The following is a 24,772-nucleotide window of genomic DNA, read 5'->3' on the forward strand; positions in this document are numbered from 1 at the left end:
ACAGCTGCTCCGGGAACATTCTCTGAGCGGAGCTGCACAGAAACTAACGCTCCTTGCACACATACAAGCATGGGGTTCCGTACCTGTTGACCCAAGGGAGAAAAGCAAGAGGGTTTCTCTGAAACAAGGAATGTATTTCTCTCTCTTTTTTTTTTTAATAAATGAGACTCTTCACGGCCATTGCATTTTATGCATAAACAATTCAGAAGAGAAGGACGCTGTCTCTTTCGTTACCGACTTCTTGTATTAAATTGCGTGAAATAGTCTTCAGTGGGTTCATTTGTACAGATTTCCTCCATATGTTTTTTCCTGAAAATAAAACGAGGGGAAAAAATCCGCAAATACCTCGTTTCCTAAATATCCTACCTTTTTTTGTTTTGTTTTAAGATTGTATTTATTATTTGATAGGGAGACAGATCACGAGCAGGGGAGAAGGACAGAGAGAGAGGGAGAAGCAGACTCCTTGCTGAGCAGGACGCCTGTAAGAGCGCTCCATTCCGGGACCTTGAGATCATGACCTGAGCCGCAGGCAAACACTTAACCCACTGAGCCACCCAAGTGCCTCCTAAATATCCTACTTTTTGTTTTTATTTTACTTTTTAAAAAGATTTTATTTATTCACGAGAGACACAGAGAGAGAGGCAGAGAGACACGTAGAGGGAGAAGCAGGCTCCCTGTGGGGAGCCCGATGTGGGACTCGATCCCAGGACTCCAGGATGACACCCGGACCCGAAGGCAAATGCTCCACCACTGAGACACCCGGGTGCCCCAATATCCTCCCACTTAAAAAAATATATATATATATATGTATATATGTATACATATATACATACATGAGTATGGCTGTAAAGACATTTGTTCATCCCATCTGACTCCCCTCAGGTCATCTCTACTGCTCCTTTGGGGCCCCCAACAGAAGGGACCCAGTAACGGTGGACCCACTGGCAAACATACGGGTGGTTCTCTGCCAAGTTCAAGCACAGAGCTCGACGAACGGATTAATGAGTAATGTTTTTTAACGAACAAGTTCACATACGGCTCTGCATTTGACATTTTCTGTAGCTGGAACTCTGAACTACTCTTGGGGTCCGACCATGACAGAGAGACTCCAGCTTGCCCCTGGCAGCCCAGGAGGCCCCTCCCTGCACCAGGCAGCTGGCACCATCCTCCCACTCCCCCAGGCCCACCCAGGGGCCTCCCCGGGGGCTCCCAGTGCCCTGTGTACTCCATCACCAGCACCCAAGTCTGAGCTGCTGGGGTGGGAGGAGGGTGCTAGTGCCTGCATGAGCACCTCCCAGGGAGCTGGTTTCCAACCACTTAACCCCTGGCCTGTGGCTCTCAGGCCTCTCCCCTTCCTGTTTGAATCCTATAGCAGGAGGCTGTGCTGGGCCCAAGCTGTTGCTGCTGGGGGGCCTCCAAGGGGAGCCACAACTCAGGTCTGGAGCCTCAGGGTGGGCCTGCACAGCCTGCCTCGACCCTCCCCACCACTCAGTCAGATCTCTATTCAGACAACCCCCCATCCCACCTGCTCCCCCGACCCGGCCACCCCTCCCCATGGCCCTTGGCCCAGGCCCTCACTGCAAACGCTGCTCCTTGGCCAGGCTGAGGTTGTTGCAGTCCAGGGCCCTGCGCAGGTCACGCTGCTGGCGCCGCTGCTGCCGCTCCAGGAGGAGGGCGGCTCGAGCCATCTGCACCCGCCGGCGGTCCCAGTCCATATCTCGCTGCCGCTCTTCTTCTTGAAGCCTCTGGAGGGAGGACAGGTGACTCGCCACCCCCCATCCCCAGACCCGGAAGAGAGCCTGCGACCATCCAGGAGAATCGGCCTCTTATTTTACAGCTGGGGAAACTAAGGCTCAGAGTGGGGGGAGGGGGTGCAGGCAGGTGAGCATCATCATGCAGGAAATCAGCAGAGACCGCCCCTGCCTGCCACCAGTCCAGGTGGCCCAGGGGCTTCCCATGCTTGTAGGGGCCAGCCGGCCCTCTGAGGTATGCAGGGACAGCAGCTGCCAGCCCAGGGCTCCGTAGGAAGGCCTCCCACCCAGGATGCTGCCGGCGGGCCATGCTGCCGAACACTGGGATCACCTGGTCGCTTCTAGAAGGCACGGAAGTGGCACCCCCACCTGACAATGGACTCATGAGCTTGGGGGGAATTTCTGCATCTCAGCTCATTCCTCATCACCTTCCAGATCCCTCTATAAAAACCACCGAGCCTTAGAAGAGGAAACTGGAGTAAGGCAGAGGGAAGGGGTCACTCTCCCAAATGTGAGTAGTTTTATCAGCCATCCTGCCTATGGATCACTGCTTCTACAGGAAAAGGAAGCAAAAGTGGGTGCTGCCGGGTCTGAAGACAAGCACACCTCCTTCCCTTCCACGGGCTTCCACCCACCAGATGAGCAGGGCTTGAGTGTCCAGTGGCCCCGTAGACCTAGGGCCGCCAGCCACCATGTGCAGACAGGCAGAGGCCCTGGCCCCCTTCCCAGGGACGGAGACGAGGCTGGCACCTGGTCTTGCCACCTACTGGGCCAGTCATTTTGCCTGTCCAAACCTCAGTTTCCTTACCTGTAAAATGAGGCTGCTCACAGCCGCCCCCAGTCATGACACGAGATGCTTCAGTCAAGAATACAGCATGGGGGGGGCGCGGGGCATGCTTGCCCTGGGCTCAGAGACGGATGGCCTAACTAGTCTGCATGACCTCAGCTCTCCAAACCATCTACACAGGTGAGAAAGGTGGCAAGAGGGACAGGCACCAGGGAGCACTCAAGGGTGCGGGGAGGGGGAGTATTTGCGAATGGTGAGACCTAATGTAGGTGTTTTTTCCCTTTGTGTTTTTCTGTCTTGATTTTCTGCAAGGATCAAAAATCAGATAAAAATGCCACTTTGGGGACAAATGGTTGACCTTCCTTGCCAGACATTTGGGCTGACTTGCAGGAGAGAAGGGCAAAGCAGGGCCCTGCAAGGGTGACCAACATTCCCTGCATCTGAAACCTACCTCAGGGCTCTTCTTGGGCTGCTCCCCCACCTTACTCCCTGGCGGCTCCCCCATCCTGGCTCCCAGGCCCCCCCGCTGCCTCTCACCCAGGTGCCATCTTCCCTCCTGTACAGGTGACCCTCTGGGCCTGGAGCAGAGCGGGCAGGGGAGCCGTCCCATCCGCTCCTCACTTCCTGAGCTGGGCTGCTGCCCCTCGCCCTGGACTTGCCAGCCTGGAAGCTCACACTGACCACAGCACCTGCCATCGAACCCCAGGTTCTCCTCTGCTGACCCTGGGGCGGTGCCCCCCATCCCATAGGCCTGAGAACTTTCCTTTCCCTGGCTTGTCAGTGATTCCCCTTCCTCTCCAAGGACCTAGGGCCAACCTGTCAGCTGTCACCCCCTGGGCACAGCCTACTGGTGACCCTCGAACTCCAATGGGCATTGAACCCCCAGGGAGCTTTCCCAGCCACAGGCTATGGGCCCTACTTTAGGGTTTCTGATTCAGGGGGCCTGGGGTAGAGCCTGAGAATCTGCATGTCTCCCAAGTTCCAAGGCAATGCCAATGTTGCTGGTCCAGAGACCCCACTTTGAGAACTCCTGCCCCCACTTTGTCACTACCAAGAAGGCCAGGCTCCCTGGTATCACCTTCAAGTGCCCCAACCCCCACCACCTTTCTGATCTGCCTCTTCCACTGGGTCCCCACGCAGGGCCCTCCCATCCACTGACCACACACTTTCCACTCTCCTGGTGCTCCTGCGTCTTCGTCCACCCCCCACCCCCGCCCCAGTTCAGCCCAGTATCCTTGGCTGTCACCTGGCCCAGCAGACACCCTCAGCACCCTTGAAACTCTCACTTGGACAGACTTGCCAGGGGCCCAGGGGCCCCTCACAGCTGAGGGTCGCCGGGACAGCCCCTGACAGTGCTCACTAGGGAGACTTCAAGGTCGTGCCCTTCCATCTCTAGGGCCCTCCACCCCTGGCTCTGCCCGGCCATCCTGCCCTCTTCCCCAGGCCATCCCGTTCCAGCTGTCCGAAGTGACCATCAGCACCTGGTTCTCTGTCCTCAAATCCCTAACCGGATCCCCACCCTCAGCTGCTATCTTCCTACTTCCCCAGGAAAGTGGGTCTCCGGAAGAGAAGCCCCGCAGGCTGCTCCCACGGCCAAGGACAGTCAGCCTGACTCCCACCCACCCCAAGCCTCACTAATGCCCCGGTGCCTCATGCTCCTGCCAACCAGGACACAGCTCCAGCAAGTCCTCACTGGCATCAGTTTCCCCGTCTCTGCTGTCATCCTCATGGAATGACAAGTATGCTGTTATTTCTACAGTCAGAGAAACCAAACGACTTGACTCCAGGTCCCCAGCAGCTACCACCCCGTTTCCCTGCACCCTTTACAGCAAAACCTAGATAGTGTTACCTGCCTGCCTGTGACCCCTCTGTCGCCTCCACCCCTCCTCCAAGGATGCTCCAGGTTGAGTCCCCAGGACCGCCACCTGGACCCAGCATTCAGGCAGCAGCAGAGCAGCAGGGTCTGACCCGGGGGCTCCCTGGCTGGGCCCCTCCTCCCTTACTGGTTGCCCTTTCGCTCTTCACAAACCATGGCAGGGGTGGGGGCTGTCCCAGGACTCAGTCCTTGGATCCCTTTGCTAGTCCATCTTGACTTGCTCCCTGCATGACCTCAGCCAGTTTCACTGCTTTAAACACTGCCTGCGTGGTCATGTCCCTGTGCCTGTGTCTCCCGTCTACACCTTGTTCTGAACTCCAGCTGCTGGCTCTACTTGGAGGTTGTGGCAGAAAATATTACATCCCTCCCAGTAGCCATTTTTCTTTTTTCCTTAATGAAACAATTGCCAACACCTTACTACCCCTGGAATAAACCCTGCATTTCCCAATCTTTACAGTTTGGGGCAACTCTGTGACTGAATGTTCTCTAACGGAATTTAAGTGGAAGTGTCCTGTGAAACTTCTGAGAAGTGTCCTTGGAGTGTCCTTCCTCATTCCTTCTTCCTGCTAGATGAAATATGCATGTGAGGGCTGGAGCTCAAGCAGCCGTCTTGCACTAGATGGTGGGAGCCAGTTACCAAGGATGTTCAGGTACAAAATCCTAACAGACATAGATGCCTAATGGACATTGCATTACACATACCATATCCAAAGTTGCACTTGTGACTTCCACTCCACCTACCAACCTGCGCTTTCCATTATCTTCCTATCTCAGTAAATGCCAACTTCATCCTTCTCAATGCTCAGGCCACAAGGCCTGGAGTAATCCTTAACTCCTCTGGGTCTCATATGCCACACCCAACCCTTCAGCCTGCCTGAATCCCATTCACCCTGCCTGGTGGTCCTTCCCCAGGTATCTGCATGGCTCGTTCCCTCCTCCTCTTCAGGTCTTTGAAACCATGTCACTTCCCAGTCCCCTGGTGACTCCCCTCAAACCCTGTACCCTCCCTTCCCCTGGCCCGGCCTTACTTCTACCCAAGCACTGTCACACATGTGTGGGATCATTTGGCTTTTATCCCCCAGCCCCACCCAGAACATAAATTCCTTGAGGGCTTCTTCTAGGGACAAGGGCAGCGCAGCTATAACTAGATGCTGGAGGAAGACAGCAGGTGGCACAGGGCTACGTCTGGGGGCTCTGTGAGGGGGGATGAGGGGCAAGTACCAGCTTCTCCTGGATTTGCTGCTTCTGAACCAGGCGGATCTGCTCCAGTTGCTCCTGGGTCATGCCCTTCCAGCGGTCTGGCACCACACGGTGGGGCCCAAAGGAGCTGGCTGCCTGCTGTGGGTTCTCCGAGAGCAGGTCCCCGTGCAGCAGGTTGGAGATCTCAGCCACGTTGTCTTCTTGTTCCTGTTTTTTCTCTTGAATTTTCCTTTCCAGTGATTCGGTGGCCTGTACAGGGGGAGACATTAAGGAAGATGCCCCGAGTGACCCCATGGAGATCGAGGCAAAGATGGGCAAATCTCACTGGGGGCCCTTGAAGGAGGAGTTTGCTAAAGTGCACCTGGGACAGGTAGGAGGGAGCAGTAGACTCATCAGACATGGATGTGCGGAGGCCCTTGGATCCTGGCTGCCTGGATGACAACAGGCACATGGGCTGGGCCGAGGGACTCCCTACCTGTTGCTTGTGTGTGTAAGAGCTGCAGCTGTTTGCACTGGTTTGCCAAAGCAGGGAGCTGTCTCCCCGGGTTAGGATGCCATCTCCCCCTGGCGTGGCTTCCCTCACCTCAGGGCAGGGCTCCAGGTCCCTCCTGGTGGCCCTGGTCACCCTTGGACGGCTGCAGGCCCAGAGTGCACCCAACAGAGTGATTGACAACAGTGGTGACTTCTTTCTTTTCTTTTCTTTTTTTTTTAAGATTTATTTATTTATTTGAGAGAGAGGGAGGCAGAGGGAGAGAGATAATCTCAAATGGACTCGCCACCTGCCCTGAGCATAAAGCCTGATGTGAGGTTTGATCCCAGGACCCTGACATCATGACCTGAGCCGAAATCGAGAGTCTGACGCTCAACTGGCTGAACCCCCAGGTGCCCCAACGGTGGGGACTGAGATTTGGGAGGTGTTTCCCACCCACCCCAGCATGCATTAGCTCACTCTGACTGGCACAGGTGAGTGTCCTCATTATCCCCACTCTACAGGTGACAGAACTGAGGCATGTGGCTGGCTTTCCCAAGGAGGCAGACAAGGAAGGGCCTGGTCTTGTCCCTGCGGAGGTGGGCTCCAGGGCCTGCCACCGACCCTGACTCCACGACACACGTCTAACAAAAAGAGCAGCCCCCCCCACCCCCCGCCTCGAGGGAGACTCTCCTGTGTGCGTCTCCTTGCCGAACTGGACTGACCTGCTGGGAATTTGTCCTTGAGGACAGCTGTCTAGACTTTTGTCTAATTAACAAAAGGGATGGAAAACAGGGAATGGCCAGGCGAGGAGGAGTCTGGGAGGAGTTCCTACAGAGTTTAGAGGGTGTGTCAGGAGCCACCAGGAGTCTGCTCTAATCATCCCCATAGTAATTGCTCCCATTAATGAGCCCCTGTGGACCTGTTCTTGGTAAGGACCAGCGCTCTGAGAGGTGACAGAGAGGAAGGGAAACCGAGACAAGGTGTCAGAGCAGTGCTGGGTGGCATCCTTTTAGGTAGATGTCATGGTCCTCAGTATTTGAGAAGAGCCTGGGGTTTAGAGGGTCTATTGAGACCCTCACCCCCACCAAGGCTCGCATGACTAGTTTTGTTGAATTCACGCCCTGATTCAGAGCTCCAGAGCAGGGACTGGGTGTCATTCATCCCTGTACCCAGGCAGCCCTGGCAGGGCTCTGTGCAGGTGTGGCGTGAGCAGGTGAGGGGCTGAGTGTGGGCAGGGGAGGCTGGGGTGCCCGGGGGAGCAGCCATGGCTGTAGCCATGGGTGTGTCCTCCCCCCATAGAGCCTGGGACGCACCTGGCTCTTGTTGAATTCTTTCACAGCTACACAAACCGCCTTTCTGGTGGCGCTCTCCAGATTCTGTAGATGCTTGGCTGTTTCATCAAACTGCAGCCTTGTCTTCAAGTACAGGTCCTCTGAAAAGGAAGCAAAATGCAGTCAAATCTTGCAGGCTCCCCACTCCAGCTCCTTCCCAGGGGAGCAGAACACCCTGTGGCATGTCCATTCATACAGACAAAACCTGCAGGCCCTACCCCAGCTCCTTCCCAGGCATGCAGAGCACCTCTTCTTATCCTGCCCTCTTCCACAGAGCAGGGCTGCTCATGGCTGCGGGGACACTCAGTGAGGGGATTCAGGTAAAGCTCTGGGGTGTAGGCACCGGCTGTTAGCTCCACTACCTGGGGATCGGTGATGTGGGCTGTGGTCCTGGGCTGGGGCGCTGGCGGTGGAGGGGCTCTGAGCAATCATCCTCACAATGGGCAAGGGAGCTCTTCAAGGGGGACCAGAGGGGGCTCCCTAGAGGACGGGTGTCAGAGTTGGGGGAGATATTCGTGCAGTCACAGTAGGACTTTGGAGGAGGAGCATCCAAACAGCAAAAGCTAAAGATTTAGCATCAGACAAGAGCAGACCCCTGTCCCCACCCAGACATTTTCTTTTTTCTTTTTTTTTTTTTTTTTATTTATGATAGTCACACACACACACAGAGAGAGAGGCAGAGACACAGGCAGAGGAAGAAGCAGGCTCCATGGGAGCCCAAAGTGGGACTCGATCCCGGGTCCCTAGGATCACAACCTGGGCCAAAGGTGGCGCTAAACCGCTGAGCCACCCGGGCTGCCCTACCCGACCTCTCTGAGCCTACAGCCCTCTTTTGGGAGACAGGACAGCTCCTACGTCACAGGGTTATTACACTTTTTTTTAAAGTCACCAATCACAAGGTTCTCCTTATGGTCTTATGCCCCGTGATGTCCTTGTTATCTCCAAACACAAGGATCAAGGGGTGAGTTCATGGCCTTTGCTGCTTTCAGCTCCATCTCCCCCAACTCCTATGTTTATACCTTCCAGGTGACACAGTGCCACAAGGAGAACCACACGGACTGCGCCCTTTGTGGGCACGGTGTGTGCAGCGGTGGCGAAGACATCACGGCTTTTCCTGCCTTCATGGAACTTACTGTCCGGAGATGAGCAACATTATAAACAAGCAAAACCCGAAATACATCTATGAATGCATGTGGAGATAGTGCTCAAGAGGGGAAGGGTCCCAGGGGAGGAAGTGCTGGGAGTACCCACCTCCAGTGGAGGTGGGTGGGGGAGTCAGATGCTTCTCCAGGAGGAAGTGACCTTGAAGCTGAGGCAGGACAAGAAGTTGGGTGGGGAACAGGTGCAAAGGCTCTGATGGGATCTGCCAGGATCCAGAAGTGAAAGGAAGCCAACTAGCTGGAAGGTAGTGAGTGAGTGGGGTAGGGGGCAGAGCTGGCCCGGGGTGGGGGGCTGCTGAGCAGCGGCCCAGCACGCAGGGCCCCACAGGCTACAGAGGATTTTGCACTTAATTCCATATAGAATGGGAAGCCACTGGAGGGTTTTAAGCTGGGATGGGGTGAGGGTGACATTGTCCAACTTGATGTTGATTAAAAAGTAGCATTCTGGAAGCGCCTGGGTGGCTCAGTGGCTGAGCATCTGCCTTCGGCTCAGTCGTGATCCTGGGGTCATGGGATTGAGTCCCACATCGGGCTCCCCGCAGGGAGCCTACTTCTCCCTCTGCCTGTGTCTCTGCTTCTCTCTCTGTGTCTTTCATGAATAAATAAAATCTTAAAAAAAAAAAAAAGTACTCTGACTGCTATGTTGGGAATAGAGTGGAGAGGACAAGAAAGAAAATGAAGGACAATGAGAAAGCCCTTGGCGTGGTCCCTCAGGTGGCTTGGATCACCGTGGTGATGGCAGGGATGGCAGAAATGGGCATTTCAAAATATACACAGGAGGTGGAAGGACAGGGGTTGAAGATGGCCTGGAGACAAGGGTGGCTCAAGGAGGACTCCTGGGTCTGTGGCCTGACAAGGGATGGAGGCGTCATTGACTGAGGGGAGAAGGGTGGAGGGAGGAGCAGAGCTGGAGAGAAATTCAGGGTTACTTTCTAGAATGTTCTGAGGTGCCTGGGGAGATGTCCAGGGGGCGGTTCAAGGACCAAGTTCAAGGCTGAGACAAAGGCTCTCATCCAGAGATGGAAATGTGAAGCCCCTGGGAAGTGGGTGCAATGTTTTTAAAGGCCTATGAATTCATTCTTCAATAGCTACCTATGTGCCAAGAACTAAAGATAGAGCAGTGAATAAAACAGACAAATCTCCTGCCTTCACTGAGCTTTTTATAGGATATTGGGGACAGGAATGACAAATACATGATCGTATAGTATGTCAGTGATCACTGCTATGGAGACGTGGATAAGAGAGTGTGGGGATGTGGGAGGGTACAGGGGTGCAATTTAAAAGAGTGGTCAGGAGAGACCTCTCTGATAAGATGACATTTCAGCAAAGGCCTGAAGAAGGATCAGGGGCAGGCTTTGCCAATGTAGAGGGAAATGTTTTCAGGCAGAGGAAACAATAGGTGCAAAGGCCTTGAGGCAGAAGTGAGCTGGACACTCTTAACGTTCTGAGGAAGCCAGGGTGGCAAGGGTGGAATGAATGAAAGGAAATGTGGTAGGAGATCAGTGCAGGCTGTGAAAACCTTATGGGTCCTAAAAATGAATCTGGCTTTTATTCTGAGTGAAAAGAGAAGCTATTGGAAGATTTTAAGCAAAAGACCTAGTTTCATTTTTAGCAGGATCATCCTGGTCGCTGGGTCAAGAGGAGATTTCAGAGGGGCAAGGCCTGAAGCAGGGAGACCCCTTAGAGGCTGTTGCAATAATCCCACTGAGATGTGCTGATAGTTTATTTCAGAACGGTTGCAGTGGGTGTGGAGGGAGGTAGTTGCAATTCGAGATGATTTGCTGCTGGGCCAGATGTGGCATTTGAGAGAAAGGAAGGAATCAAGATGCCTTGGGGTTGGGACTTGCACAACTAGAACAGTGGAGTTCCTATTGACAGAGGTGGAAGGTCAGCTTTGGGGGAAGGTCAGTCAGTGTGTCTGGTATTGACTTTGATACGTTTATTAGACATCCAAGAGCACAGAGATGTCCAGAGGTGACTGGATGGATGAGTCCGGATTCAGGGAATGGTCCAGGCTGGAGATGTAAATCTGGGGAAGGATGGTCTGTGGGTGGTATTTAAATCCATAAGACTAGCTGAGATCGCCAAGGGAATGAGTGTAGTTGAGAGAGGAGAGGGGCAGAGGGCCCTGGTCAGCAACCACATCCAGAGGTTTGGCAAGTGAGGAGAAACCAGGAAATGGCCTGGGGAGGAGCACTGGGATGACGATGCATCCGGGAAACCAGTCGGGGGAAGTAGTCCCAGGAAGAGGAGGAGGTGATCCACGATGGCACAGGCTGAAGGAGAGGCCTGAAAATGGAGCTTGGTTGGGGCAGCATGGAGGTCCTGGTGACGGTGGCCAGGCAGGTTCAGGGCAGGGTGAGGGCAGATGTCCGGTGGGGGTGGGCTCAGAAGCGACAGGAGATAGCCATCTGGGGAGACCTCACCCCCAGAGAGCAGAGTGAGAAGAGAAGAGGGGAGGGGAGGCTGGGAGGAGGGTGGTGAGCTGCCTCTGAGGGGGCCAGCTGAATCCTGGGCACCAAGCACAAGCTCAGAGCAGGGTTCCTGGGTGACTGCTATGTGGCTGAAGACATTTATACCCTGGGATGCAGACTCCTGTTCCTCATGGCCAACACAGCACATCTATAGGACTTAAAAGACAAAATGAAAAAAAAAAAAAGAAAAAAAAAAAAAAAGCAAAATGAAGCTGGGGAGAAGACCAGGGGGCCAATTTGCCGAGCAAAGTATTGGGACCAATTCCTCCTCCTTGCTTCATTACCTGCACATCTCTGGTGGGCACGGGCATCCTCCCATTCCCTTTGCTGTTGCAAGGACCACTCTCGGTTTTGTTCCTCCTGGAATTTCTTCCTCTCCCGGAAATTTAAATCCTCTCCCATGAATTTCTGCATTCCCGATATGGTATTCCGAATATCATTATCTGACTGTCTCGCTGGAAGATCTTTCTTAAGGGCTAGGGGGTCAGATAGGTCAAATTCACGGCGCGTTTCTGGCCTCTGGAAGCTCTGCTGGAAGTCATTGATGGCTTTACAGAGGCTTCTCTTATCTCTCCTTTCCCGGCCTTCCAATATGCATGTGATTTTGTCATTATGCCTCATTTCAGCGGCTAGAAGAAATATAGCATACCCGTAAGATTAGGTTCAGAGAAAAAATAAATGTGAATCCACTTTAAAAAATAATTTTTGGTGATTCTAAAAGTCACATAAGCCTCTATAGAGGTAACACAATCATCAAAGAATTAGTATTCTGAATATATAAAGAGTACCTACAAATCGGTGTTAAGAACCAAACAGGGGAGCTTGGGAGCTGGGGCTGATCTCAGGAGCCTGAGATCTTGACCTGAGCCAAAATCAAGAGTCAGTCGCTTAACAACTGAGCCACCCAGGCACCCCATCACTGATTAATTTTAAAAATATGTTGAATAATGGGAATCCCTGGGTGGCTCAGTGGTTTAGCGCCTGCCTTTGGCCCAGGGCATGATCCTGGAGTCCCAGACGGAGTCCCACTTCGGGCTCCCTGCATGGAGCCTGCTTCTCCCTCTGCCTGTGTCTTTGCCTTTCTCTCTCTCTCTCTGTCTTCCATGAATGAATAAATAAATTTAAAAAATGTTGAATAAAAAAAGTTGCAAAAAGATTCATTCAATATATTTACGTAAAATTTAGGTGAAGTTTTAAAATACACACACAAAATTTTATATCATCATGAATATATACATAAACTGTATATTATAAGAAACACGTATGGAAATGATACACCTGTCAAGGAGGAAGAGGAAAGATGAGGTGGGCGAGAGCTCTATCTATAGCTATATATATGCACATATACATATGTAGTGCTTATCTATATTTATGTATGCATATAAAGCATTTATATGTTTTTATATATACATTATAGCATTTATATATCTATAGCTATAGATATACATACATATATAGCATTTAATTCTCAAAAAGAATACTTAAAATAAGATCTCTAAAGCCAATTTGGCAAAATATTAACATCTAATCTGCAAGTAGTTATGTATGTGCCTGTCATATTGTTCTTGTCAGTTTGAATTATTTTTAAATTAACATTAAAAAGCTGAACTATTCAGAAACTAGAGAAGAAAATAAAAGTTCACTTGTATTCTATCATTTCAACATCACCACTGCTTACATTTTGATAGATTTTCTGTCTGTCTTTTTCTAAGCTTATTTTTTAAAGTATATTTTAACATTTAGGGGCGCCTGGGTGACTCAGTGGTTGAGTGTCTGCCTCTTAATTTCAGCTCTGGTCATTATCTCTGGGTCATGAGATCAAGCCCCCAGTAGGGCTCCATACTGGGTGCAGAGTTGGATTGAGAGTTCCCCCTTCTGCTCCTCCCCCCACACTCACTCTTGCTCTCTCCTCCTCTCTCTCAAATGAATAAATCTTTTTTAAAAATATCCTTATGGTACTTAAAAAAAATAAGCTAGACTTGTTGTACCTGCTGTGGGAAAGTGAATTCTATTTGAGATTTTTATCTCAGAGCTACCACACTACCATATCTAGCTCTGAATCCACGCAGGAGTGTGAGCTGAGAGTGTGCACATGTCATCTAGTGCAAGCAGCTGTCCCCAGGAGAAGGTCTGGAACCTTGGGGCACAGAATGATGTGTGTGTAGGGTTTCTCATAATCAGTTTTTAAAGAAAACTGATGCAAATGTACATTTACCCTTAAAATATATTTCCTGCCACCTACATAGAATTCAATAGCTGTCTTCCTTTGAAGAGAGAAAGAATCAGCACGTTAATTGAATAAAATCAACGGTGAAATTTTAAAAGGAGGAGGAGTGTGAAAATGATGAGTTTTACATCTTTGAAGACATGAGAACTGGAGTCTAGAGGTACCCGGCCCTAAACTGCTAGATAGGCTCCAGCAAATTCTCACCAAAAGTTTCATGTCTAGCTTTTTCTGTTGCTTCTTTTATCTTCTGGTCTCGAACCTGAATATCCCAGGCTTCTGTGTCTCCCTGGAAATGGAAAACAAGGGGAGACCAGTTACAGCCAGATAGTTTTAGTCAGTTGATAACAATCCCACTTACCTTTTTAAAAGCCTTGTTCCACTGTTAACTAGTTGTCTTAGGTGCACATCAGGTCTTTTGATACCTGGATGCCTTTGCTTATAGTTGGTTCTTCCTCCTGTCCCCAGAGCTTCCTTCTCCCCTTCTCTTCGTTAATAGGTGTCCTCAGAACAGGCTTAGGCAACACCTCCTCTGGGCAGCCCTCTCTGATTTCCTCCCCCAGACCCAGTATGTTCTTCCCTGCCTCACAGCATTGATTCCACTGCATAGTAATGTGACCGTTTTAATGCCTGCCTCTCTTCTCCTTCCTGGGCCATGAACTCTGCAAGGTCAGGCAGGAATTGCCATGTTCCTCCTTTTGTGCCCCCCCCCAAAAAAACCTGCCACAAAACAAATAAATAGACTGGAAGGAGCCCCTGGCAAGTGTAGAAAATCTGGCTCAGGGAAAGGAGATGTGCTCAGGTCTCCGTTGAGCCAGTGGGTGCAGGCGAGCCCCCTCCCTGCTGCAGGACTCCATTTTCCTGCTGAGCAGGTAAGGGGATGCAGTATCTGGTGTGCCCTGCAGGTGAGAGGGTGCAGTGTCTGGTGTGCCCTGCAGGTGAAGGGGTGCAGCGTCTGGTGTGCCCTGCAGGTGAGGGGGTGCACTGTCTGGTGTGCCCTGCAGGTGAGGGAGTGCAGTATCTGCTGTGCCCTGCAGGTGAGAGGGTGCAGCGTCTGGTGTGCTGAGGTGAGGGGATGCAGTATCTGGTGTGCCCTGCAGGTCAGAGGGTGCAGCGTCTGGTGTGCCCCGCAGGTGAGAGGGTGCAGCGTCTGGTGTGCCCTGCAGGTGAGGGGATGCAGTATCTGGTGTGCCCTGCAGGTGAGAGGGTGCAGTGTCTGGTGTACCCCACAGGTGAGGAGGCGCAGCGTCTGGTGTGCCCTGCAGGTGAAGGGGTGCAGCGTCTGGTGTGCCCTGCAGGTGAAGGGGTGCAGTCTGGTGTGCCCTGCAGGTGAGAGAGTGCAGTATCTGGTGTGCCCTGCAGGTGAAGGGGCTCCCTCCCCCTCTCCCCGCGCCACGAGGTCAGCAGCCCATTCAAGGAACCCGTCTCCCCGGGAGAGCCGTCGGCCTTTGCAGCTGTGCCTGCATCCGCGGTTTCCCCGCCCGCGCGGTTCGCCTCCGCTCCCGCCGCCCGCAGCCCGCCGCCCTCGCCACCCCCCGCCCCGCACATGCCCTCCCTGCCCGCGGGCCTCACCCCCACGATCCGGTTCCTGGCGTTGAAGACCCGTTTCTGCCTGCACAGCTCGTTGTGCCTCCTTTTACCCAGAGCCAAGTCCTGCCCCAGGTCCCTGGGCTGCGCTAGCTCCATGACTGGAATCGCGAAGAAATTCTACGGGTTTTTTAAGGCCTGCGAGGTGCAAAGGGAAAAAGACAACGAAAATAAAAGTAGTTGTAGCCTAGGAGAGGCTGGTTCCGCTGCAACACGCGCCCCCTTCGCGAGCTTTTCAGTTCGGCTCTCCGCCACCTTGCGCAGGGCGCGGGGGCCGGTTTCCTGGGAGACGTAAACAACCTGGTTGCTTAGGAACGGCGCGGCGCCCGCTGGGGGTGGGGACGGCGCTCTCTCTCCTCTCGCGAGACGCCGCGAGGCCCTTCCCGCGCTTTTCCTGCGGGCGTGCGAGGAGGACGCGTGAGGCGCGGAGGGCGCAGCCATGGGCCGCCTGGAGGTGCTGCTTGTGGAGAACTTTAAGTCGTGGCGGGGCCACCAGGTCATCGGCCCCTTCAGGAGGTTCACCTGCATCATCGGCCCCAATGGCTCCGGTAACTGGGACCCTGAAGCCTCTGCCCGCCCCGCTCGTCCAGGCCGCATTTGGCCCAAGGGGACGGAGGGCGGCCTCGGGTGCGGGACTCGGGCGTTGGCCACCCGCGGGCCTCCGCCACCGCGCCGCCCCGGGACCCCGGACCGCGACCCCGACCCCGACCCCGGACCGCGACCCCGACCGCGTGCCCCACCCCAGCGCCCGGGCCCGACTCCGGACCCGACCCTCTCCTCAGAACCCGGGACCCTCTCCTCAGGCCCCCGACCCTCTCCTCAGGACCCCGGACCCCGACCCTCTCCTCAGGACCCCGGACCCCGACCCTCTCCTCATGCCCCCGACCCTCTCCTCAGGACCCCGGACCCCGACCCTCTCCTCAGGACCCCGGACCCCGACCCTCTCCTCAGGACCCCAGACCCCGACCCTCTCCTCAGGACCCCGGACCCCGACCCTCTCCTCAGGATCCCGGACCCCGACCCTCTCCTCAGGACCCCGGACCCCGACCCTCTCCTCATGCCCCCGACCCTCTCCTCAGGACCCCGGACCCCGACCGCGTGCCTCACCCCCAGCTCCCGGCCCTCTGCTGTCCAGGACTCAGACCCCAATTCTCTTCTCGGGACCCTGACCCTCCAGGACTTGGACCCCAGACCTGACCCTCATGCTCTGCCCTCACCTCCCATCCTACGCGCCACCCGGACCACCGACCCCAGCCTTCTCCTCAGGACCCCAACCCTGTCCTCAGACCCCCGCCCTCCAGTGCCCAGACCCCAGACCCCAACCCTCTCCTCAGGACCCAGACTCCAACTCTCTCCCCAGGACTCCCGCCCTCCAGTGCTCGGACCCCAAACCCTGACCCCATCCTCTACCGCTGGGACCCCAACCCTCTGCCCCCCACCCCTGGCCCTCTGCAGTCCTTACCCTAGGAACCCGATCCTCACCCTCGACCCTCTAGCACCTGGAGCCCGACTCTCCACTCTCTGCCTCCACTGCCAGGTGCCCATCCTTGTCCTCCACCGCCCGGATCAAGAGCCCGGCCCTCACCCTCAGGCACTGCTGGTCCGGTGTCCTTGCCGCCAGGTGCCCACCCCTGCCCTCTGCCCAGCCCCGAAGCCCCCACCTTTACCATCTGGCCACCTTCACCTGACCCTTCGCCTCCACCATCTGGCCCCTAGCCCTCCAGCACCAGGGCCCAGACCAGACCCTTGCTGTCAGTCCCCAGCCCTCCAGGGACCAGTGCTCCCAGCCTGGTGTCCACCATGGCCTCTGCAGCTGGGCGGTGACCCCTCTCCTCCACACTCATCCCCAGGCTTGCCCGGGACCCTCCTCTCCTTTGCGCTGACTCCCAGTGCTTTGCAGGTTTCTTCTCCAGCCCTGAGCTCTAGTCACCTTTTGTCCTGAGCACAGTTGACATCATTATACAGCAGGTTCAGGATTCCAGATTCAGTGACATTTCACCACTTGTTTAGCCTGGCTTCTCACACAGCACAAAGTGAAGCACAAAGCAAGTCATAAAAAAAACAAGATAGAGCAGGAGGTAGGAAGTTAACCAACCCATCCTGAAGTCAGTCTGTGGGTGCCAGGCAGGGTGAGTGCTGGGCACTTACTGCTTCTTATGTTCAAACAGTGAAGGCTCTCTTGAGATCAGGCTGCAGAGCCTTCCTCCACTGCCTTTTTTTTTTTTTTTCCACTGCCTTTTTGAAGTGGTCAGGCCTGGAGGGGCCAATGTCTGAGGAATCTGACACTTTGCTGCAAAAGACCTCTTTTTTTTTTTTTTAAAGACCTCTTTTTAAAGGGATTTAATTAGTCTTGGGCCTTTGCAAACCCCTCTCCTCTAATTCTTCTGGTCTTCAGTTCTGAGTGTGTCATCAGCTGGGTGCTGGTCCAGGTGACATCTATCTTAGCTGCAGTGCCCTTACCTACTACCTCATTGCTTGACACAGGCCCCTGCTTGACATGAGTGACTGTCTTGCTTGAGATACCTCTCCTCTCCACCCCCTTTTCTCCTCCAAAGATTAAGTTAGAAAGAGTTGAAGGAAATACTTGGTTTTAAGGAGGCTGAACAACTGTTTGGATTTAAGGAAACTTTTATACGGGAATATTGTAATAAAAACAGTGTTCATGGAGCTTTTACCAAGTTCCTGGCATCCCTGTTCCAATGCTCATAAATGGGTATTATCCCATTTTATGGTTTAGGAAACTGAGGTTCAGAGGGACCAGATGACTCTCCAAGGTTGCCCAGAAAGTGGCAGGACCTGGACTTGAGTTTGGGCCTGGCCAGGCTCCCCACTGCACTGCAGTAAGAATCTGTAGATGTAATAACCCCAGCAGGTGGAAGGCCTAAAACGATAATTTGAGAATTTTCCTGACTTGAGTCTTCCTTTTGGCTCTCTCTGGCCAGATGTCCTTGATTCTGTTATCAAAAAGACATTGAGAAGGTAAGGGTAAGAATACAAGAGTATTTATAATAATCTCCACTCATTTATCAGGTTACTAGGCCCACCATCAGTTGATTTTTACCTTTTAACGTGAAGGGTTAAAGAGTTGCTCAATTATATTTTGTACTTCCAACAGTGTAATACTTTGAATGGGTATTTGGGTAAAATCTTATACTACAAGCAGCCTAAATTACTTGCCCACTGCCAGTCAAGATCCAGATAACATGGTGTTTTGAACCTTTTTAAACTAGTGCCAAACATAAGTTTCAAGATAGTCTTATCTTCTTTTTTTTAAAAAAGATTTTTATTTATTCATAGACACGGAGAGAGAGAGGCAGAGACACAGGCAGAGGGAGAAGCAGGCTCCATGCAGGGAGCCCGATGTGGGACCCAATCCCAGGTCCCCAGGATTACACCCCAGGCCGCAGGCGGCGCCAACCGCTGCGCCATCAGGGCTGCCCAGTCTTACCTTCTTAATTCAGCAATACATATTGTGATTAACAACACATCTTGAGGTTATTGTGAAAATACCTTTATAACCTCCTCTTGTCCCTCTTACCCTGAAAGCTCCACTTCCCTCCTGAGAATCACTGGTAACCCAGAGACTGCTTAGAACCATGAAAGCCAGTTGTGGATTATTTCAGCATTACCTTAATATCATCTCTCCACAACAAAAAGTTCTGGTCTACTTATTGCTGAATTTTATATGGGCTATTCACATTCTCCTATATCATAGCCAAAACTCAGTATAATACTAATCCATGACTAATTTAATGGATTATATTCATCTATATTTATTTGAACACTTGTAATAAATCATCTTTCTAAAAATCTTACAGAATTGCTGGCACATTTAAGTAGATTTTATTAGACCAATTGATAATTTTCTGTTATACTCATTTTCTCTTAAACTTCAATTTAGTTAGTTGGTCATATGTTTTGTAATAATTCCCTATTGCTACCACCTGTCTGAATTTGACATGTTCTCATTTCTTTTTAGTAAATCTAATGTTGGGGGGTTTTTTTGTGGGTAAGGGAAAATTTATATATTTAGTCTTAACCTTGATCTTTTCCACTAGCATTTAGCAAATATTTTTGCATATATATAGTATCAGAAGTAGAAGAAGATAAGTATAATAAGACGGCTTCTGCTCCCAAGGCATAGGGCATATAAGAAAATGGCACACTTCTTAAAATAGAAGGCCCAATAACCCTTGAAGGTTTATGGACCTTCAAGAGGAAAATACTAGATCTGATTTGGGGAGGTATGGACAGGAAGAGGTAAAGATAAGGAAAGGTTTTCTAGGGGAGTTAGCATTTGAGCTGGCCCAGAGAGTAAAGAGTATTTTTCCAGAAATTTGTGAGTCTATTTGTGGGACTGCTAGTAGCCCAAATTGGCAAAATTTAGTGCATATGTAAGGGAGCAGTGGTGTATAATGTTGGAATCCTATGGTGTAAGTCCTTGCCAGAGTGATATATTTAACCTTATGGGGAAAAAATGGTAGACTTTGAAGCATATTTATCAGGGAAATTCCACAGTGTGCCTGAGTCTAAGGCTATCCTCTCCACTTGTGATTTACATCCTGCCCCCTCCTCTGTTCTTTGCTTCTGTGGTTATCTTTCTATTTTGGATTGTATCTTCCTCCCTTATTGGATAATTTTCATTGACATTAATACATGCCTTATTATCACTCTTATGACATAGATATGACATTAATACATGCCTTATTATTCACTCTTATGACATAGATATGACATAGATAGATAGCTATATGAAAAGAAAGCATAGTACAATGTTAATTGCAGAATTTAGTGATAAATATATGGGTGTTTACTATGAAATTCTTTCAACTTTCTTGTATGTTTGAAAATTTTGTAATGAAATGCTTGGGGAAAAAGCCCTTGAACTTCACTTTCTCTGTAGGCTGTTGCTCCATTTTATCAGTACAGTGAAACTCTGAACCATCCTCAGTGCTCAGTTTTCAGTCCCACGCTCCACTGAAATGACACTTATCTAGGTCACCATTGACCTACATCTTGTAAGTCGGTGGCCAATTTCCTATCCTCATTCTATTTGACATCTCAGTGGTATTTCATTCATTTAAAAATAATGTGCAAGCTATATGCCTATTCACTGTTCTCATCAGTAAACAAACATTAAAAACCCCTGCCCATATAGAACTTGCATTCCAGTGCAGAGAGACAACAAAATATCAAAAATTTTATAGAATGTTAAAGTGTTAAATATCAAGGAGAAAAATAGAAATGGGAGGGGAATCAAATGCTGGGGGTATTTTTAAAGAAGTTGGTCAGAGGAAGGTCTTGCTGTCTAGGTGGCATGATAGGTCATATTTTATTCTCTCCCTTGAGCCTCTTTGCTCTTCTGATTTTGTGTACCAACTAGATTTTCTCCTGACAGCAAGCCCTCAGAAATTGGCTGCTTCTCCCCTGGGTTTCTTAAGCACTAGAGTCCTCCCACCTCCTGGAAATATGTCCTCAGTCTGTGTGTCTTCCCTGTGTTCTTTTCCCAAGTGATCTTATTCAGTCCCATAGCTTCAAATATATCCTTATGCTAGTCACTTTCAAAATTATATACCTAGCCTATAATATTCAGCATTTTTTGCCATTTCTAATAAGCATGTGAAATAGTATGATCAGGGGTGCCTGGCTGGCTTAGTCTAATTCAAGCCCCATGTTGGGCATAGAGATTACTTAAAAATAAAATCTTAAAAAAAAAATCTTTAAAGAATACTGTAATCAGAAAGAGTAGTAAATTTCCTCTCCCCTATTTCCCCCAAACTTGTTACTTCCTAGATCTTACCTGCTCACCTTACCTTACCTTACCGTAAGGGGCGCCATTTACTGGTTCATTCAGACCAGAAACCCAGAGTAATGCTATATTCCTTCTTTTACACCCCACTTCCCTCATCTAATCTTCTGTAAAGCCTAATAACTCTACCTCCGAAATACATCCTGAATCCAATTGTTTCTTGCCACTTTGCACTGCTATTACCCAGTCGAAGCTACTAGAGCTCTCCTTTGGACTATTGCTATAACTTCCTAACCTGTTCCTCCGCTTTCCTTCTTGTCTCTCTACAATTCTCTCTCACAGCAGCCAGAGTGAGCAGTTAAAAAACAAACTAAAAAAGTCAACCTATAAGTCCAAGCACTGCTCCACTTAAAACTCTCCATTGGCTTTTCCCTACACTTGGAGTAAAATCCAGTATTTCTTACCATAATCCACAAAGCCCTTTATGATCTGGCCCTGTGTATTTCTCTTCTCTAATATTTTCTTCCCTCATGTTTACTATGCTCCAGTCAGAATTGCCTGCCTGTCTGTCTTGTCTATCTGTCTGACTTTCTTTCCTTCTTTTTGCCTTCCTTACATAGACCAGTCTTACTTCCATTACAGGATCTGAGCATTTGCTGTTCCTTGGATTTTTTTTTTTTTTTATGAGAGACACAGAGAAAGAGGCAGAGACATAGGCAGAGGGAGAAGCAGACTCCATGTAGGAAGCCCGACTTGGGACTTGATCCCAGGACCCTGGGACCATGTCCTGAGCTGAAGGCAGACGCTCACTCGCTGAGCCACCCAGGCGTCCCTGTTCCTTGGACTTTAGAATGCTTTTCTCCCAGAGTTTTGTATGGCTGCCAACTAAATGAATTCTCCTTCGTCCTTATAAATTCTCCCTGTCACACCCAGAATGTTACCAATCCGGGCCAGTTCTACTGCCTTAATAACCTTGTCCTCTTCCCTCTATTCCCACTACTATCACTGTTTCAGGCTCTCATCATTTCTTCCTTGGATTAATGTAGTAATCTTTTACCTGAGTTCCCAGCCTTTGGTCTCACCCCACTTTAATCGATGTGCCACACTGCTACCTCAGTAGTCTTCATCTATTCCCACAAGAAAGAAGATCCATCTTATTTTTTTGATAGGCATTTGAAAAAATTCAATACCTAATAGGTTGATGGATTCAAATTAAACATTTTTGGTTAGACTCCATCATAGATGATGTTGTGTACTTCACAGTTTATTAAATCACATAATATCTATTTGTTTTACCTAGTGGTAGGGTGGTGACAGTGATCAATCACTCCATTGTATAATTAGTTTTTCCCTTCTAACTAGTATAGTAGTTCTAGTGTTACTTTGACATTAGACAAATGTTCCTTATCAACCATTTACCAAAATTTAAAAAAAATTATTTTTAAATTTTAAATCCAGTATAGTTAACATACAGTGTTATATTAGTTTCAGGTATACAATACAGTGATTCAGCAATTCTATACATTATTCAGTGCTCATCATGATAAGTGTTTTCTTTAATCCATATCACCTATTTAACACTTCCCCCCACCATCTCTCTGGTCACCATCAGTTTGTTCTCTATACTTAAGAGTCTGTTTCTTTTTTCTTTTTTTAATATTTCTTGGTTTGTCTATCTCTCTTTTTTCCTTTGTTTCTCAAATTCCACATGAGTGAAATCATGGTATTTGTCTTTCTCTGACTTACTTTGCTTAGCATTATACTGTCTAGCTCCATCCATGTTGTTGCAAATGGCAAGATTTCATTCTCTCTTATGACTAATACTGCACTGTATATACATACCCCATCTTCTTTATCCATTCACCTATTGATGGACACTTGGGCTGCCTCCATATCTTGGCTATTGTAAATAATGTTGCATGTGTCTTTTTGAATTAGTGTTTTGTATTCTTTGGGTAAATATCCAGTAGTGTCATTACTGGATCATAAGCTAGTTCTATTTTTAACTTTTTGAGAAACCTCCATACTGTCCACCAAGAGTGCGTAAGGGTTCCTTTTTCTCCAAGTCCTTGCCAACACTGTGGTTTCTTGTGTTTTTTTATTTTAGCCATTGTGGCAGGTCTGGGGTATTATCTAATTATAGTTTGATTTGCATTTCTCTGATGATGAGTGACGTGGGGCATCTTTTCGTGTGTCTGTTGGCCATCCGTATGTCTTTAGAGAAATACCAGTTCATGTTGCCTGCCCATTTTTAAATTGCATTATTTGGTTTTTTGGGTATTGAGTTGTATAACTTCTTTTTAAAAATATTTTATTTATTTATTCATGAGAGACACAGAAAGGCAGAGACACAGGCAGAGGGAGAAGCAGGCTCCATGCAGGGAGCCAGACGTGGGACTTGATCCCCCGTCTCCAGGATCTGGCCCTGGGCTGAAGGGGGCGCTAAACCGCTGAGCCACCCGGGCTGCCCGAGTTGTATAACTTCTTTATGTATTTTAGATGCTGATCTTTATTGCCTATGTCATTTGCAAATATCTTCTCCCATTCAGTAGGTTGTCTTTTAGTTTTGTTGATTTTCTTGGCCGTGCAGAAGCTTTTTATTTTGATGGATTCCCAATAGTTTATTTTTGCTTTTATTTCCTTTGCTTTATGAACCTACCTAGGAAAATATTGCTACAACCAATGTCAGACAAATTACTGTATGTGCTACCCAGATGGTATTAATGCCAGATAATAATCTTGACTGAATCAGAATTTCATAAAGGTTTGCAAAACTGAGTTTTTAATGTATCATGCTTTTCTACGTTCATTGAATGGTAGTCCCCTGTTTTTAAAAAAGTTTTTTTTATTGACTGGGATTATTAGAAACCTAAAATAGAGTTCACATTAGAAAAACAGGGTAAATGCTTGTCCTCTTTTCTTTCTAAGATTTTATTTGAGAGAGAGATAGCAAGAGAGAGCATGAGTTGGGGGGAGGGACAGAGGGAGAGGGAGAGAAGTAGGCTCCCCACAGAGCAGGGAACCCAAAGTGGTGCTTGATCTCAGGACCCTGGGATCATGACCTGAGCTGAAGGCAGTCACTTAATCAACTGAGCCACCCAGGCAACCCAAATGCTTGTACTTTTAAATTAGTATTTACAGAGATAAAAGTTTTATATTAAAATGTAAAATTAAAATTTTACCACAAATGGTAAAAATGAGTTTTTCTCTTTTTTTGTTACTGTCATTTTGAACTCATGAATTTTCATTGATATAGTGTATTTTAATACATCAAAATCATTCATCTTATTGATGCTCACCTTGTCATTTCTTTAGTCAATAGGAGCTCTTTCAAGCCTCTTCCTGTGCCCTTTGGTCATGACCTCATTAATTGAAATCTTCCTGCTTTCTGACATAAGATGTCCCAGTTTCCAGGCTCTTCTTCAGTTTTCTGAGCCTCAGACTTGGAATTAGCCATTTCTTCAAGTATTTCTGGTTTCTTTTTGAAGGGAAGTTATTAAAGACCACCACAATCTGGGAACAAGGGATACTTTGTACATTTGGTCAGTGGATTTGGGTAATAGCAGGTCTAGGCCATTTCAGTGGCTGAGGCTAGAAAATGTATAAGGTGCTTTTACAGATTTGTTCTTTTGTTTATAGCAGCTTTATTGAGATATAATTTACATACTATCAAGTTCATCTTTTTAAGAATACAAGTCAGTGATGTTCATTATATTCACAGAGTTGTGTAGCTGTCATCACTATCTAATCCCAAAACCTTTTCATCACCCCAAAAAGAAGCCTTGTATGCATTAGCAATCCCTCTCCATTATCTCCTTTTGATTCAGGCCATGGCAACCACTAATCTACTTTCTGTTTCTATGTCTTCCTATTCTGAACACTTTATGTAAATGGAACTATGCAGTACGTGGCCTCTGTGTCTGGCTTCCTTCACTTAGCATAATAGGTTCCTCTGTGTTATAGTATGTGTTAGTACTTAATTTCTCTTTATTGTAGAATAATATCTCATTGCAAGACATACCACATTGTATTTATTCACCAGTTGAAGGACATTTGGGTTGTTGCCACTTTGTGGTGGTTTTGAATTCTGCTGCTCTCAACATTTGTGTACAAATCTTTGTGTGGGCACGTTTTTATATCTCTTCGGTGTATACCTTAGGA

The 24,772-nt window shown here is 49.2% G+C and overlaps 2 protein-coding genes across 2 annotated transcripts in view; one reads left to right on the forward strand and one right to left on the reverse strand.

Annotated features, from left to right (window-relative positions):
* Window positions 1-135: 135 nt before the first annotated feature.
* Window positions 136-15,154, reverse strand: RIBC2 (RIB43A domain with coiled-coils 2). The gene is made up of 7 exons (XM_077914119.1): window positions 14,848-15,154; window positions 13,483-13,564; window positions 11,336-11,680; window positions 7,400-7,518; window positions 5,636-5,863; window positions 1,579-1,745; window positions 136-309 (listed from the first exon to the last, which is right to left on the reverse strand). The coding sequence occupies exons 1-7, from the start codon at window positions 14,959-14,961 to the stop codon at window positions 231-233; spliced, it is 1,134 nt and encodes a 377-aa protein (XP_077770245.1). The 5' UTR covers window positions 14,962-15,154; the 3' UTR covers window positions 136-230.
* A 100-nt stretch (window positions 15,155-15,254) lies between these two features.
* SMC1B (structural maintenance of chromosomes 1B) overlaps window positions 15,255-24,772 on the forward strand; it is a 70,524-nt gene continuing 61,006 nt past the window's right edge. Inside the window, exon 1 of the mRNA XM_077914120.1 lies at window positions 15,255-15,410. Within this exon, the coding sequence (XP_077770246.1) occupies window positions 15,302-15,410 (109 nt within the window). The 5' untranslated portion in view covers window positions 15,255-15,301. The remainder of the gene's footprint in view (window positions 15,411-24,772) is intronic.

The sequence above is a fragment of the Canis aureus genome, chromosome 11 (genome assembly GCF_053574225.1).
Source record: "Canis aureus isolate CA01 chromosome 11, VMU_Caureus_v.1.0, whole genome shotgun sequence".
Lineage (NCBI taxonomy): Eukaryota > Metazoa > Chordata > Mammalia > Carnivora > Canidae > Canis > Canis aureus.